At 59.7% G+C, this 15,720-nt stretch overlaps 1 protein-coding gene across 4 annotated transcripts in view; it reads right to left on the bottom strand.

Moving 5' to 3' along the window:
* ZFHX3 (zinc finger homeobox 3) overlaps nucleotides 1-15,720 on the bottom strand; it is an 866,714-nt gene that overhangs the window by 24,960 nt on the left and 826,034 nt on the right. For all 4 annotated transcript variants that reach the window (XM_075939759.2, XM_075939762.2, XM_089781574.1 and 1 more), the window contains 3 exons: nucleotides 8,515-8,645; nucleotides 8,161-8,361; nucleotides 143-245 (listed from right to left, as the gene is read on the bottom strand). In XM_075939759.2, the coding sequence (XP_075795874.2) occupies nucleotides 143-245; nucleotides 8,161-8,361; nucleotides 8,515-8,645 (435 nt within the window). The remainder of the gene's footprint in view (nucleotides 1-142; nucleotides 246-8,160; nucleotides 8,362-8,514; nucleotides 8,646-15,720) is intronic.

Raw genomic sequence — 15,720 nt, 5'->3', positions numbered from 1 at the left:
CCACGGCCTGCCCTCTGCACGGGCCTGGCAAACCGCCGGGCAAGAGAGCCAAGTCTGCCTGTCCCCGGGCCTGGCAAACAGGAGCAGCGAGCTGCCCAATTCAAAGCAGGGGATTTTTTTCAGGCAGAGCTCAGGAACTGACCAGCCTGCTTCCCTGGCTCCTCAGCGTTGCTGTTTCCATCTCGATCTGGAGTGGCTGCCGGGAGGAACATACTGCTGGGCATCATCACTTCCGGCGTGGTCACCTGAGGGAGGAGGGATGGGGGGGGGGGCGAGAGGAGAAATAAACAGAAAAATGTTTAAACCCTTTCAGAAGCAAAAGCAGGCTCAAGGCGCGAAGTCAGACGTGTCACTTTTCTCAGCTCACTCAAGGCTCCTGTTTATGAGACAAAGCTCATCAGTCAAAAGTGTTTCTACAGTTACAGTCTGGCCATAATTAGCAGGGCGCGCTCGGAGAACACTCTTATTATTCATATTTCTCCTTTCTGTACCATGCAGTCTTTGATCACTGAATGTTTTGTCATGGGCTGTGAAACTTCTTGTGCAGCCAATTAGGCAGAGAAGTTGAAAGGCCCACCTTACGCTGCTGAAAACACAACAGGGCCCTAATTAAATCAGACCTGCAACGTACACCGTCCTCTTGGTCTGGGGCACACGGCAGCACTATTTCCAGAGTATGCTGCTGCAAACGAAGCCGGGGCCCGAGAAAGAAGAGCACAAAGGCAGAGGTGGCGAGAGAACGGACGGACAGACGGCACACTGCCTGAAACACAAAGCTTTTGTAACCTTCCCGTGTGCTGCCTGCTGGAAAGAAAACCAGTGTCCCCTCTGGCTCCCTTTGACTCTAATTCTGCCTGCCCCTGCCCCTGCCCCTGCCCCTGCCCCGGTCTGAAAGCCAGGGTGCTGCATGTGACTCTGGACGTGGTCTTTGGGAGCCCGCTCTGAGATGGGCTCAGCACTTTCCTAAGACCAGGCCCCCCAAGGACCCGAAGCTGAGCCCCCAAAATCACTAGTTAGTTTTGACAGTCGCGGCCAAAAGGACTAGCTCTTAGGCCTGCGTTTAACACGTGGCAGCAGCCACAGAACCCGAAGCGCCATGTGCACAGCGTCTGGGCTGCCCCCCAACACGGCAGCTCAGGAAGCCGCTCAAGCCCACTGCTCCCGCGAACAGACAGCCCCCGCGAGTGCTGCCCACACACACGTGCTCCAGGTCAGTTCTCCGAGCAGCCTGTCGCCTGGCTGCCGAAAGGAGCATCCTTAGCGTCCCGGAGCCATCCAGGGGGCGGCCGATCCAACCGATTCTCTGTGCCGGAGCCCTGTGCCCGCCGGGAGAGGGCTAATGGCGCGTGGCCAATAGTGAAGCCACAGAAGGCCCCCCCCAGGCCAGGCAGAGGAACAGACTCCTGGGGGCCCAGGCAGTCACTGTCATCCGGCCCAGCTGCCGCCCTCCTGCTAAGTGAACTGAAGCCAAAGGCCACAAGGCTGGGTGCGGGGGTCGGGGGGCTGGTGCTGGCCAAGGAATCGCTGGCCACGCCGTTTCCTTGGGTAAGGGCCTGCCCACACTGTGCACAGGCGTGAGGGGAGCGGACGTGGACAGCAGTGGGGAGGGCTGCTGTGGCTCCCCCAGCCGGGCCAGGGCTCAGCGCTGCTACGCCAGGTGGTGCTGGGGCAAGCGGGGCCCTGGCGGTGAGAGAGGGGCGGGCGCAGCCCCTGCAAAGCCCCAAGCCCAGCCCCTCGCTCCAAAGCAGAACACTGCTATGGGCTGCGGCTCAGAGTCCACGGGCAACGCAAGAGGGGGACGGCACCAAGTCACTCCCAGTAACCAGCCTCGGCGGACAGGGAAGGAGGTGGCAGCAGAGGCAGGAAGCCGGAGAGCAAGCAAGGGGTCTCTGTTGTATCGGCAGGGAACGTGCTGTCCCAGGATCTTTAGGAATGATAAGAAATAAATAATGAGAAATTAAAAAATCCCCAGCAGAGTAGAGAAAGAACGAAACGATCTAGCACCTCAGTAGCACATCATTACAGAAACCGGTGGGCTTTTCAGACACGTTACAGTAAGGCAGTCATCCCCACTAACAGACTCGGTACGACGGATCAGTAATTGTTTTCATACACTTTAATTAGAAAAACTCAGATGGCTATGAATAATAATGGAAAAGAGAGACTTTTGCACTTGAAAGGTTGAAGTCAATCAAGTGTGAATGACGGCAAAAGGGAAAAAAAAAGACACCAATTCATCAGGGCTCTGTTGTCTCGCCGCATCTTTAATCATAATTCCTGATTGGGATTCAAGCAGGCAGTAAGCAGAGTTTCTTTGTCTGCCTTCACCTTCTGTCAATTAACTCACCCCAAAATATAATCATCAACCTCACGTGCGCCTCTGCATCTTAATCTGGGCCTCCTGCCCCTCCGTGCTGAGTAATCACCTGCACCTAAGTGCATCTCCACAGCCTCCGGGCCTGCCCTGGCTGCCCCTGCCCAGGGCTTTGGTGCAAGACATGGTCATCCGGCAGAAAGTTCCTGGGGGGGGCGGCTGGGACAAAGCTGGGGGGTGGGAGTGGCAGCAGTGTGTCTGCATGTTCAGGCTTCTCCAGCAAGCCACTTACAGCTCTGTTTGGCTCCTGGCCTGAGCCCTCCACCTCTGTCGTATGCCAGCTCCACTCAGCCTTCTTCAAATGCAGTCCTCTCTGCTGCAGCAGTGTGCCCCCTCCCATGCCCAGTCAGACTTCCTCGGCCCGTGCGCTGGGTCCCAGGCCCGCCTCTTCACCTGGTCTGTCTTCTCACACTGTAAGCTCTTTGGGGCAGGGACTGTGGCTTTCCTCTGTGGGCAGAAAGGGCCTGGCCCGCCCTGGTGGGTCTGGGATAGGGTGAAAAGGAAGGCGCTAGATCCTGGCTGCCAATCCCAGATACCCAGTTGTGGTGCTCAAATGGCATTAGCTGATCTGTTCATGCTTCGTGCTCTGTTTACATGGTGTAACTGCCAGGAGCGGAACGGCGGATGGGGACTGAGCCTAGTTGGAGACGTTCACATGCAGGTCTGATGTGATCAAGTCGGTCACCTCCCCGTCAGCTGCTCCACTGACCCTTGCCCCCGCCTCCCAGCGCCCAAAGGCTCACATCTCCCGAATCGTGCTGCTCCAAGGTCCTGGGCGCCCACAGGAGGGCAGGAAACAACCCGAGGGCAGTGCATGACAGCAGCGCACCCGGGTGAGCTTGCTGCGGCAACCTACAGCCTGGGTTGTGCGCACTGGGGTAGCGCTAGGAGCCCCCACCCTGGGCTGTGCAAACACAACCCAGAGAGCTCACCACCTGGCATAGTTGCTTAGCCACACTCACCGTGCCATGCTCAAATCAGACCGTCGGCCCCTTGGGATCTGGGAGGAAAGGGAATCACCATTGCCCCTCGGCATTTCAAACCTGCCTCTCCCCACAGGTGTCTAGGGGACCAGACACTAGCACCAGGGGGGGCAAGTACCGGCCTGCGGGCTGGGTATCGTTCCCCAGGGTTAGCCCCGGGGGGGCCGCCGCCTCTATACTCACCTGCGACTGCAGCTCCCGTTGGCTGTGGATCACCACTCCTGGCCAATGGGAGCTGCGGGAAGTGGCCTCCTGCAGCTCCCACTGGCCAGGAACAGCGGTGCGCAGCCAGCGGGAGCTGTGATCGCAGGGACCTGCGGAGGCCCAGGTAAATATGGTGGCTGCAGTTTGCCACCCTGCTCTAGCACTGCCCAGATCTCTTGGGAGTCGCCCTTCTATACACTGTACCACTTGCACAGAAAACGCCAGCCCAGAACCTGCAGATCCGAGCAGGGTCCCCACGGCCCCAGGATGAGACTGGCGAGTGAACGTTGCTGCTGGGGTGAGCGCGGTCCCTGGCCTTGCAGGGGCACGTACCATGCCAGCTGAAGGCAATGGGTGCTGCGGGTGCGCAGCCTCTCTGCAAAGCAGGCTCTGGTGTGTGCACCTGGGAGCCCTAATCAAGGGCCAGGTTTGAAAAACGTGACCCAGTGTTCCGAACTGAGCAGAAACTGGGCCCAGGTGGCCTGTCTCCCCTACGAGTGCCCCGGCCTTCGTCCCGCAGGGCAAATGAGCGTGCTGGCCCACCCCTGGGAGCAGTCCGATCCCTGGGTGCAGGATTCCTGCTGGAATGGGGCACACCCACGCTCTCCAAGCAGCAGTGCTGGGCCGAACGAAGCCGCTCTGCAGCCAATGGACCTAACTGGCCCTCTTTCCCTCCCCTCCCCACACACTCCGCCCGCCCCCAGGCGTAGCAAAGCCTTGGCGGGGTTTCCGGGGATGCTGCGTCCCCTGGGCCTGCACACGCCGTGGGGGCCAGGATTCTCGCGGTGACACATCCATCCGGACGGTCACATCTTGGCCAGTCTCTCCTCTGCTCCGCCCTCGGTGTGAGAGGGGGTGTGGGCACCTCTGGGACATGAGATCAGTCTGTTCCACACTCCGTCGGCCTGTCCGCCTGGCTCCCACGGACGTTCTAGGTCGCTCTTCGCCAGCGCCGCCAAACTGGCCCGAAACATCTCGATTCAAAAATAAACTCTCTAGCCAGGCTCTACATTAATATTCCCTCTGGGGGGGGGGGGGGGGGGGGGGGGTGCATGTTCAATGCAAGGTCCCTGAACCAGACAAAGGAGGGAATTTCCATTACAAAGACAGAGAGAGGGGGCTGGAGTGAAAAGCTTCATTAGACTCCGAGAGGCAAAGCGATGGCAGTATACCAAGGTCACTTCTAATTTAGACCATCTAATTGGCAAACATGGCTCCAAATGGCTATCATCTCACAGGGCTCAGAATTAATGAAGCCCGATTATTTTCATTACCTTCATCCGAGCTGGAGAACGAGACACAGAGTGAGAAAGGGGGAGGGAGAGGGGCGAGAGGGAGGCAGAGAGCAATAAGGAGACCACAGAGCGGGAGAAAGGAATGGAAAGGGGAGAGGCTGGCAGAGACAGGACAGAGGGGAGAAAAGGCAGAACAGGCAGCTGGAGACAGGACGTGAGACACCTGGCGGAGGGGCGGAGGATTTACGGGGAGGAGCCGGAGGCCTGGGAAGCTGGGACTCCTCCTCCTTTGAGCCCCTCGGTCTTGGCAGTCGGCTCTGGAAGCGAGTGCACGTCACCCTCCTTGAGCAGCTCAGCCAAAGCGATGCCGGTCCAGGGCAGAGTAAAACATGTTTTCACGCGAATCCAGAGCCTGCATGGAACACGGCCAGAGCTGCCTTGGGGCTCCGGGCCAGAACCCCTCTTGCGGCTTCCCAGGCCACTGGGGCCAGGGGCTGAGCCTCTGCCCCGTCACGGTGCCCCGGGCGGAGGGCTCTTCCCAGGGCCGCTCCCGACGGCGGATGGACGTGAATGGGAGAGGGCCCGGCACACGGCTCCGAGACGCAGAGAACAAGCAGGCAGCCGTTACTATGGCAACAGACATATTAGCCACTGCAGGTTCCTGAGAGGCGTCTGATAAGGTATTATTAGCCGGAGCCTCCTTCAACGCCGAGCGCAAAGACAGCGTGTCCCACGCAAGCCGGCTCCCGGCTCCGGGGCTGCAGGTCGCGCCGAGCGGGGCCTGGCCTGCGGCCGACAGGGCTCTTGGCTGGAAGGAGCACGTCTGGGGGGTTCCCACGCCCACCACAAAGCGGGGGGGGTCTCTTCGTTTTTTAACAAAGCTGTTTGCATTAGCAGGAAAAGGTCTGCCCGCCCCCACCCCTTCTGTTCTTCAAAGCACAGACCATCCCTCTTCCCCTGCCCCCTGCTCCCCGGAGACTGCCCCCCTGCTGGAGGGGCTGGAGCACTCCCGGCGCCAGGCCAGGAAGTCTGCCCCCCGTGGGAGCGAGGGCCTGATCTGACCCAGAAGCTGCATCCCCCTAAGCAACCGCTCGCCCTACAAGGGTCAAGAACTGGGCATATCGAGTTCAAGAAGGCGCGTGGCCGCGAGAGGGCCCGGCCAGCGCGTGCTGACTGACACAGCCTTTTCTAAAGCAGTGCAGGTGACTGGCACAGCCTGCGCGTGGCCACAAGGCCTCCCCCGGCCCCATTCCTTTAGGCTGGCAGGCCCCGTGCCCGCCCCCTCTCTCCCAGCACCTCCGTGAGCACAGCAGGCAGCCCATCGGCTTGGTGGGCCAGCGGGGGCCACGCTCAGGGAAGAAGGCGGTGCCAATGGATTTGGGCTTGAGGGGCTGCGGTGACAGGGCCATGTACCTGCAGTGCAGAAGCTGGGGCTTGGGCTGGAGTCTGAGCATCGGGCCCTAGAAATGGCTCCAACCTGCACCTGAACATCTCTGTAGCCAAGGCCCGACGAGCCCGAGTCCGCGGGCCCGGGCCAGCTGCAGGTGCTCACTGTGGTGTGCACCCAGGCGCTGTACGCACAGCTAGCGGGCACGCTGTCTCCCCAGCACCCTGCCATGTCGGGGTTGTTTATTATTGTTTTCACGGGGAACAAAAGTCGCCCACATTTGGCATTTATTGGGGCAGCAACGGGGCCTGCTGGCACGGGTAGATTTGAGGTATTTGAGGAGCATGGTTCCCCCACGTGCTCCGACCAGCACCAACTGCCATGCCCAGCATCACTTTGGGCATTTACTGAGCTGTCCTACAGTGTGAAACCTCCAGCCCACCAGGAGCAGACATGGCACAGGGAGGGGGCTGGAAGCTGACTCGGAAGGACAAGAAACCCTGGGAAAAGCAGAAGAGGGACGGAGAAATCTGACAAGCAGGCAGGCAGGAAAGAAAGAAAGAAAGAAACCAAGAGGGAAAGGTGCTGAGGAAGATCATGTGCTCGCACAAACAATGCAAGAGAAGCGTGGAGCACTGGCCATTTTTTCTTGCCCCCTGAGACTGGGATCCTGGACCGAAAGGTGAGCCAGAAGTTTATTTGTATTGTCACCATGCTGAAAAGCCCTAGGGCGGCCAGACTGTGCTCCATGCAGACATCAGCAAAGCAAGTACCCGATCAGCCGGTCCACAGCCAAGAGAACGTCGCTTGTACAACAGGCCTATGCAGAACGGCAGCAGAGCACCGCCGTGTTAGAAACGCACTACAGAGGACATTTCCCATCATGCACTGCCATGACAGCGTCCTTCTCCAGTTACCCGGGGACAGAATGCTGGAGAAGGCTCCCATTGTCGACGGCGCAAGAGCAGAACTCCGTGCTTGAGGCCTAAGCACTGCTGTGGAAGGGGGAGAAAAGTTAGACACAAACATCTAGCGACCGAACCAGATTCACTGATCTCAAGTTTTGCTGCGCTCAGATAGAAACTGCTCTGGTGAAGACAGTCACAGCCGCCCAAAGTGCAACCCTCCCTGGAGAGCCAATTACAAAAATGGATGGTTCTACCTACACGCTTCCATGGCCTTAGACCCGCGGTGGTTTCCATTCCATGGACACGTCCTTCGTTTCAATGGCCTAAAGCCCTTCCCACTTGAGAGAAGTTTAACTGAGTACCCTGAAAGTTCAGTTCAGAATGAGGCACTTCAAACCCAGAACGTACGGGATTCTACAGCCCCACATTATCCATGTCACGGGGCCAGCACACAACCATCACGTGGCTGTCACAGCTGCCTTGACAAAAGCAATCTGCTGCTGCGGAAGTGTTATGTTCTGCAGGACTGAGTGATTTCTCAGTGTAGGAACGGACCCTCCTGCTCTCTGCCCCGCCATGCTGAGCATCGATACCGCGTCCCACGCCAGCTGCTCCCTTCCTTGGGACCAGAGTGAGACGTGGCAAAGGCAGGAACTCCCCACTTCTCCCAGTTCGGTTTCACGCACAAACCCAATTCCCGATTTCCCACAAACGTGGCTTTGGCAGCCCGTGGCCGTGGAGTCTCATGAGAGCAGTAAGGGGGCAGCACTGGTTCTCTTGCACACCGCGGGCGACTCAGTGCCAGACGAACCGCTGCCCCTCTCAGAAGCCTCCACCCTGGGCCTGGTCTTTGCCAGGGACTTTAGAGGGTTACGGGAGAGCACGCTTAACTGGCCACTGTCTCCCATCCCCAGGCTGGCTGGCTCTCTGACGGCGCCGAGCACCACCGCAAGCCGGGGTAGGCTGCAGCTGGGTACCACGGTCGGTTCTTACATCAAAGCTAGTCCCAGCCCGTCTCTATGGCCACGGCGGGCTTGCTGGGAAGGCGCACGCGGGCACCGGGACTTACCGTCATGATGAGTTTTTCCACACAGTCGGGCGACACGCTGTGCAGGTGCGTGAGGTGCAGCTGCAGGTGGATCTTGTTGTTGAGCATGTCCTGGCAGAGTGGGCAGCGCAGCATGGGCTGCACAGAGTGCTGGGTCATGGCATGGACCCGCAGCCGGTTCACATCGGTGTTACTGTACTTGCAGTAGGGACACTGATAGAGCTGTAGGGCGAGAGGAAACAGCCCGCTGACTGGACCTGCTGGACGCTCGTGCTCGCCTGTGCCCCACCACCTTCCGAACAACCTCCCTGTCCTCTCAACGCCGGGGAGGGGACTCATGCGGCTTCCCTGGGGTTGCACCGGGCCCGGCCTCACCTGCTCGCCTTTGGCCTCCTCCAAAGCCTTGGACCATTTAGAGAGGGGTGGCTCGGAGCTGCTGGGAAATGACGTGCGTTTGGAGGCCGCGGGAGAGTCTGTGAGCTCCTTGTCTGCCTGGCTGGCGGGTGCTGCAAAGACAAATGAGATTTGCATTAGGGCCTCCTCATCAGGCCCCTTCCAAAGCGGCTCCTGCAGAGCAGAAACGAGTCATCCGCTGGGGGTGACTGCTCTTGGATCACTGGCTCAGGCTGGGAGGGGTACCCGGGGAGGGGCCAGGGAGAACCTACCACAGCTGCGAGGGAGAAAGCAGGAGTTTGGCGGGATCTGGCATTCTGGGCAGCACGGGGACAGTCCACCCCGCTACAAGCACCTCGCTGGATCCCCCAGCCAGCGCAAAGCCCAGCCCATGCGAGAGCGTCTCTGCTGGATTTACACGCGACACCTTGGGGCAGACTCCCTGCCTTGCTGGGAGAGCTGGCTGGGCAAAGTGGGATTCCTGCCTGGGGAGCCAGCCGTACAGTACAGCCTGCCCAGGGCAGGGGCAACGCAGAAGAGTCACATCTGGGGCTGGGCTGGGGGAGCCAGGAGTTCAGCTCTCAGCATTCGGGCAGCGGGCACAGCTGGTCTGACTCTCCAGCGAGCAGCCCCACTGGCATCTGAGGACCTCTGGGTGACAGCCTGTCCCACGGCCAGCAGCAGGACTGGCTCTGATATGGACACTGAGAACGACTGTTCAGCTATAAGCCTTACACCTGGGAAGCCGAAGCAATGGGAGTCAAAGGCGAAGGTGGACAGCAAAGCAACAGAACCAGAAAACGTTCCAGGAAACCGACACTTCCCAGAACGCGCCTCCGTCTCTCGGTAACCCGTAGCGCATACGTTTGTAGGGCATCTATTATTGAAAAACGAGGAGGACAGGCGCATTACACCCAGCCCTCGCCGCCCCCGAACACTCCTTCGAGCAGTCCTGTCATCTGCTTAGAATCGACTCCAAACCCATTTCAGCCTTAATGGGAGTTATTCATTTGCACTTGAAAGATAATACATGACAGCTGGGTATTTAACATGATACATCGGCTGCCGATGAACTCGGGGCTGGAATGTTCCCAGACTGGACCCCCATCCCGTGCCCTGCTCTTATTCCCATCACGGGAACCAGCCATGCCTTCCCTCAGAAGGGCCGTGGCTCACTTCCAGCCTGCTGAGGCGGGATTTATGCAAGAAACGTGCCTTGCGACTGGGCGCGCCCACGTGACAGGCCCCCAGCTCTGAGCACGCACGGAGAGGGAGTCGGGGACACTCCAAATGGACAGAAAAGGACCTCGCTCCTCCTTGGGTGCGCCCCCGTGGCAAGAGGCAGGCAGGGTACCTGGCACGTTCTGTCACGTGGCTCCTAGCCTGCAGGTGCGTCAGTCCTGGGCTCCTGCCATGGTCTCATGCCCCAGGTCTCATCCACCCCCCAAGCACACGTGTGGGACCCCAGAGCACCGCTCAAGCCTCCGTGCTGCCCAGCCTGCCTCTGGCTCGTCCCTGCACAAGCAGCTAATGCTTCCCTGGGAAACGTGCAGCCCTCGGAACGCGTCTCCATTGTCTTCCCCACACTTGCTGTGGGACCCCCCTCCCATGGGGCCCAGAGGCAGAGGAAAGTTGCTAGAGAGCAGAGTTTGCTTTCCCTTTGCCTGCAAACAGCTGGCACAATGGGGGAGTCTGCCTGCCCCGCCCCACGCCAAGGGAACAGCCCTCTGGGGCCGATTCAGTGTCACACGTGCCAGGGTGGTAGCAAGGAGACGGAGAGGCGTCCTAGCCGGGGGTGGCAGAGGCTGCTTCGTGCTAATTTGCCGTGGCTGGTCCCTGTGTGGCATGAGAAGAGCGGCTCTAATGAGAAGGTTAATTGCTGCTGCTACTGGCCACGCCTCCACTTGACCTCAGCCATGAAAGTGTCAACCACAATCTGGAAGTTGAGCATCAGGCCCCGGCTCTGTCTGCACCTGGCCAGGCACCGTGCAAACCGCGCTGCTTTCCCTGCTGGCGGGGACCTGACCACACTGAGGGTCCCCTTCCAGGGCCGGATTTCCTGTCAGGCCCAGGCTCCTAAACGCTTCCGGGTATCAGCGGGGCAGGCTGGGGCAGCCCCATGCAGCCCTGCTGGAGCACGCCTCTTGGCAACGCAGCCCCTGGGGCGGGGGAAGAGCTCAGCACTCCAATGCAGGGGGCCCGCTGGGCAAGTGGGTCCCAAGGGAGCCTGGCTGGCCAGGCCCTGCTGCTCCAGCCTGGTTCAGCACCCCACTCCCAAGGGGGAAGAGCCTGGGCCAGACAGACACAGCCCAGCGGGGCCGGTGAGTGCAGCCACGGGGCTGAGCGAGGAAGGTGGGCAGTCGTGGGGTGGGGCTGTGCTAGGCAGGGGGTAGCGGTGGGCAGGGTGCTGTGCAGTAGGGATGTTAAATGGCATTTAATCAGCTAATCGACTAGTCGATAGAATTGCCATCGATTAGGTGGTAACGGGGGGAACTGCAGAGCTCCTGGCCCCAGGCTGCAGCTCTGCCTTTTAAATGTAGTAAGAGCTGTCGGGGAGTAAGAGCCGGCAGCTGATTTCCGGCTTGCGTCCAGTCCCTGCTGTGCCTCTGCCTCCCCTGCCCCCACAATAGGGATGGTGCTGGGAGGTCGGCTTTTAAGCTGGCTCCCCCCAGCACCGGCTCCTGCTCTCCTCCGCCCCACACTGCCTCTCTCTGATGGACGCCCACAGTTAGGGAGCCTGGCTCGGTCTCATGTCGAGGCTTCCTGGCAGAGCGGACAGGCTATTTGCAAATCGTTACTTCGGGAGTTGTTATTTTGAAATTAGGGATGTAAGTGACTAGTTGCTTCCCTTCCCCTTGTGGTGTCTATCAGAGGCAGCCGGGGGGAGCTGGCTTAAAAGCCGGTTCCCCCAGCACCGTCTCTGTGGGGGGCAGGGGCTAGCGGGGAGCGAGTGCAAGCGTGGAATCAGCTGATTCCTGGCTCACACCCAGCCCTAGATGCTGCGCCTCTGCTTTTTAAATGTATTAGCAGCCTGCCAGCTCTGGATACATTTACTGGGCTGGAGCGCAGCGGGAGGGGCCTGACGTGAGCCGGGACAGCCGATTCCCAGCTCATGCCAGGTCCCCCGGCTGTGCTCCAGCCTTGTAAATGTCTCGAGAGCTGGCAGGCCCCGCTGTGGTTCCCCTGCTTATCGACTGATCAGCTAGTCGGTGGAAAATCCATCAACGAGTGGACGAAACCCAATTTCACGTCCCTAGTCGAAATCCGTTATTTCCGAAGACTGTCCCAGTGCTGCCATGCCCCAAATTCGCCACCCTTTGAAACAGCACCCAGGCTGGCTTGGGCAGCGCCACGGCTGCCCGCACTGGTGGAGCCAGCTTGGGATCCTCTGCTGAGGCAGAGCTGCCCGCAGCTTCCCCGTGGCCAGGCACCCCTGAGTTCTGCGACCAGCCCTCCCCAATGGAGCCACGGCCAGTCAGCCAAGACACAGCACCGTCCCAGCCGCTCACGTCAGTGGGGAGCGTAACCCCAGCTTTGCTTCCCTCCCCTGAAACGCGAGGTGCTCAGCCTTCACCGCCCAGCACGGAGACCTGCCTACGCACAGCAGCGCTGGGGAGACGGCCTGGCTGTTGTCAGCGGTCTCAGAATGGAACATGCGATGCAGAAAATGCCCATTTGGGCCCGACACAGACCAAGCTATTGCGACTCCCCTGGCGGATGGCAGGTGCAAGTACATGAATGGTTCCTGTGGACACGGGGCTGGGCAGCGTGGCACCGGGCAGGGGGCTGACAAGCCCCTTCGCCCTCCGGAGGCAGCGGGCACGGAGACGGCATCATGCTGAGCACACCCAGTGATCGGCTCCAAAGCCGATGTAGGGAAGAGCCGCTTCCCCGCGGTCAGTGCGAAAGCCTTCTATCTCCAGCCACTGCTCACGGGCATGTCCCCTCCGCCACAGGCGAGATCCTGCCCGAGGGCCAGCGTGACGGTGCAGCAGGTAACTGGGCCTGGACTGGCTCATCTCAAGGTTCAAGAGGCTAGGACGACGCATTTCAGACCCACGACCTTTCTGTCCCCAGAGAAAGCAGGGACCTTCCGCCAGGCTGCCAGGCACTTGGCTCCCAACGCCCTTCGCTGGACAACAGCTGCTTTTCAGCACCGGGGGGAGGGTCGGGTCGGGTCACACTCTACCTTAAAGGGGGGAGGGGTGACCCAGAAGGGCTGCTCAGCCTTTCCTTTGCTAGCCTCAGAGCCGAGCACCGGCCGGACCAAAGAGCTGACTGTGCTTGAGCCTTGTGCAAGGCCAAGGCAGCCGCCACCCCCATGATTCACCCATCAGACTCTCTTCGCTAAACTACCCTGACAGCCCCTTCGTCTAAAGGGCCATCTCCCAACCCAGCAACCTAATGGAGAAGCCAATTACATGATTATTAATTCATGCTGCTTTCCGTAAGCCAGAGGTTCTCCTCTGCCGGCGTCCCGTAAGCCAGCCTGCCACCTGCCCCACAAACTTACAGCCCCGGTTTGCTACCTTGATTGATAAGGAAAACACTGTCCAGACTAGCTCAGCACCAGGCCCCCCCGAAGGCTGTTCTCACAGCCGCCCAGAAGCCGTTGCCCAGTGGGGTGGCTGTCCCCACAGGTCTGTCTCCAGCGACGGAGTCTTCAGACCTTTCCCTCCGGTTCTTCCTGGAGCAGCTCCGAAACGTTGCAGCAAACAGTGACCCTCGCAGTGAAATCTGCAGCCTCCCGTGGAGGGCTCTGTGGCTAGAGGGCCTCCTGACTCCTTTACACCGTCAGCAGAAAGGCCCCTGAGCGCCCCGGGGCTGCGTCTGGCAAGCCCGAGCTCAGAGCACCGACGGGATTATTGCACCCACGCCGCCAGGCCTCCCCCGCCAGCTGCAGCCCAGTGGCTGAGTGGGGAGGCAGCATGAGGACACGGGAGCACTCGGCACTGGAGCAGAGGAACCCGGACCGTGGAAATTCTGCCTCGCTTGGGACCATGCTGCCAGGAGGGCTCTCTGCCAGACATGTGCCATTCCAGCAGGAACATGCCGTTGATACGATACCAGCGGAATACATCCATGTCAGGAATTCCACGGAGGGAGTCGAGTGACGTAACAGACCACGAGCGCAGCGCTCAAGTCTCCCGAATGGAACCGCCTTGCCTAGCACCACGGCACGGCTGCGCGTGTTCCCTTCAGTGCTAGGAACAGATGGTTGGAATGGTTCTCTCTGAAACGCTGTCTGTTTACATTCCCTATTCCCCCAAGGTCCCATTCACCCTAATGGAGGTGGGAGCCATGCTAATCGGAGGCAAGAGCGCCTGTTGCTCTCCTGGAGTTTTGCAAACCCACGTTTGATAAATAAAGGCTCAGAGAGTCAATAGGATGAAATACACAGAGATCCTGGCAAGAGCACGTCTGCACAACCTCTGTCTCGCTCTTGAAAATGCGACCCTGAAAATGGCCAGACGGGTTTGTTTCTCTGGCTCGTTTCAGTCGGCGGTGAGTGTGAATAGCTGAGCTGCGATTAAATATTTATCTTACGGCCACACACAGAAGCTCCAAATAGGATACGGACCTATCCCCCTGCACACGCACCGCTGTGGTCCCTGCACCGAAGAGCTTACATATAGGGAGGGGGACAAAAAGCCAGCCAATTGCATCTCTTGTGAAACAACATCCATGAATATCAACCTTCCCTTGCAGACTGGCCGGGAAGGGCTGGCTGATTTCCTGCGGGTGCGTAGCAGGAAACGCCCTGCAGGTTGTGCTCCGTGAAGATCAGGCAGTGGGGAGGAACGGGAAGGGCAGACATGGCAGCTGTAGCTAGCAGAGCAGGCTGGCTCGGGGGCAGTGCCACAGGACACTAGAGCAGAGAAATCGGGACTAGCAGATCATGAAGGGCCTTGATGGTCAAGACAAGGCTGAAATGGACACGGGGGGACCCTGAAGAGGGATTCAGCGACAGGAGCTGCATGCTCAGAGGACACCATGACGTCAAGTTTCTGTTGGTGCAGGGGGTTCTAGCTGGGGAGCGTTGGAAGGAACGCCTGAGGTCAGCAGCGGCTGCTCCAGGCGGGGCTGGGAGTAGCCTGCTAAAGCAGGGAAACGGAGAGACCCTACGTTCAGGGGCCTGCGGCGCGTCAATGACCTGGAGGAGGCTCTGGCAGCACAGCTGGGGACGGCTCCCAAGAGGAGGCAACAACCGACCTGGGCATGGCTCAGAGCGCCCCGCTGCCGGACCGTGCTGTGGAGACAGCCCAACGTTTGCAGCTTCCTGACCGGACAGGGCCGTCCCATCTCGTTGGTGCACACGGCTACTGGCACGCGCCCGACTCCTTGGGACGCACACAGGGGGGTCCCCTCACGCTAGCTTTTCTCCCCGCGGGACCCTGAGTTTGAGAGAGCACGGCACTGCCAGGCTGCTTCCCGGGGGCGGGCCATCAACGGAGCGGGTGGTCGGGACGCAGTAACCAGCTGACACCGAGTCCCATGGCTTTAGCTGAAAAACAAGGTCAAGAGGCTTGGACACAAAATCTCAGCTGGACTAGAAGTGGCTGAAAGCCCGAGGCTCCCTGTAAGCTGTGCTGCTGCCCCAGACCAAGCCCCGACCCTCCAGAGCCCTCTCGAGGCCTGGCCCAAGCCCACAGGAACAGCTGCGGAGGGAGAGAAGCCCTTGGCCAGGCAGAGAAGCCCTGCTGGGAACTACCAGGGCTGGGGAGAGGCGCTGCATGAATTTTGTTAGGTGCACTGATATGGAGGTCACATATCTTAATGTTGGTGCGCAAAACAAAATTCATTCCGCACATGGGTGGAAAAGTTAGAGGGAATGCTGCCAAAGAGCACCAGAAAAGTTGAAGGCCAAGGCCAGAAGACACTGTTTCAAATGGCAGGAGTGTGCGGTGAGGATGACAGGGTCTGTGCTACACTCAGCCACGTCTGGGTTGGTGGGGGCCGCAAAGCCTGGCTCTGCAGCATGCCCTAGTGTGGCCGTGGGCTGGATGGGCAGACCAGCCCAGCGATTCCGAGAGCTCATGTGCTGCTAATGCATCTTGGAGGGAACAAACAAGGAGAGAGGGGGAAGTCAAGAGTGCCAAAGGCCCCGCCAGCCTGAGAACGGCTCCCTTGCTGCGGGGCCCAGCGATAACAAAGGCAGCCGCCAAAGCAGACAGCACAGTTTCCCCT

The sequence above is a fragment of the Pelodiscus sinensis genome, chromosome 12 (genome assembly GCF_052426305.1).
Source record: "Pelodiscus sinensis isolate ZL-2025 chromosome 12, ASM5242630v1, whole genome shotgun sequence".
Taxonomy (NCBI): Eukaryota; Metazoa; Chordata; order Testudines; family Trionychidae; genus Pelodiscus; species Pelodiscus sinensis.
The sequence above is the reverse complement of the archived record's forward strand: the minus strand, read 5'-3'. Positions and strand labels throughout refer to the sequence as shown.